This window comes from Pterocles gutturalis, unplaced genomic scaffold (assembly GCF_000699245.1).
Source record: "Pterocles gutturalis isolate BGI_N339 unplaced genomic scaffold, ASM69924v1 scaffold4211, whole genome shotgun sequence".
Lineage (NCBI taxonomy): Eukaryota > Metazoa > Chordata > Aves > Pterocliformes > Pteroclidae > Pterocles > Pterocles gutturalis.
The window spans coordinates 1-443 of record NW_010097535.1 but is presented as its reverse complement, the minus strand read 5'-3'; the positions used below and the strand labels follow the sequence as shown (position 1 = coordinate 443).

The following is a 443-nucleotide window of genomic DNA, read 5'->3' as shown; positions in this document are numbered from 1 at the left end:
CCCAGCCGCTCTCGCAGGCGGATGAAAGCACTTACTGTGAGAGCGTGGAGAGCTTCCCTCTCCTGCGGGGACTGGATTTTGTGTGCCAGCAGCCTCGGCGCCAGCGACGGGCTGGGGAGAAGCAGGAGGAAGTCAGACAAGGCACGAGTTCCTGAGAAAAACACGAGCTGCTGGCTGTGCCCTGCAGAGAAGAGCAACTGCCAGGCTCACAGCCTGCTCCATCAGACACCGCACGCACACCCGCACGAGGGACGGAGGCAGCTCGTGTCACCCCGTGGCTGCCCCCGGCCATGGCCAGGGGCTGTCCTCTGGGAGAGCCGGGGGCTGGCCCTGGGCAAGCGCTGGGAGAGCCGGGTCTCTGCGGCTGCAGGAGCCTCGGTGCACAGCAGGAGGGTCAGGCTGCGGGCTCTGAACACCCAGCCAGGCGGCTGCTCTCAGAGATG

The 443-nt window shown here is 66.6% G+C and overlaps 1 protein-coding gene across 1 annotated transcript in view; it reads right to left on the bottom strand.

Moving 5' to 3' along the window:
* The window catches only part of GGA2 (golgi-associated, gamma adaptin ear containing, ARF binding protein 2), a gene marked incomplete at its 5' end in the record, with an annotated part of 10,575 nt that extends 10,464 nt beyond the window's left edge, over positions 1-111 (bottom strand). The window contains one exon of the mRNA XM_010075983.1: positions 36-111. Within this exon, the coding sequence (XP_010074285.1) occupies positions 36-111 (76 nt within the window). The remainder of the gene's footprint in view (positions 1-35) is intronic.
* Between the last annotated feature and the right edge of the window lie 332 nt (positions 112-443).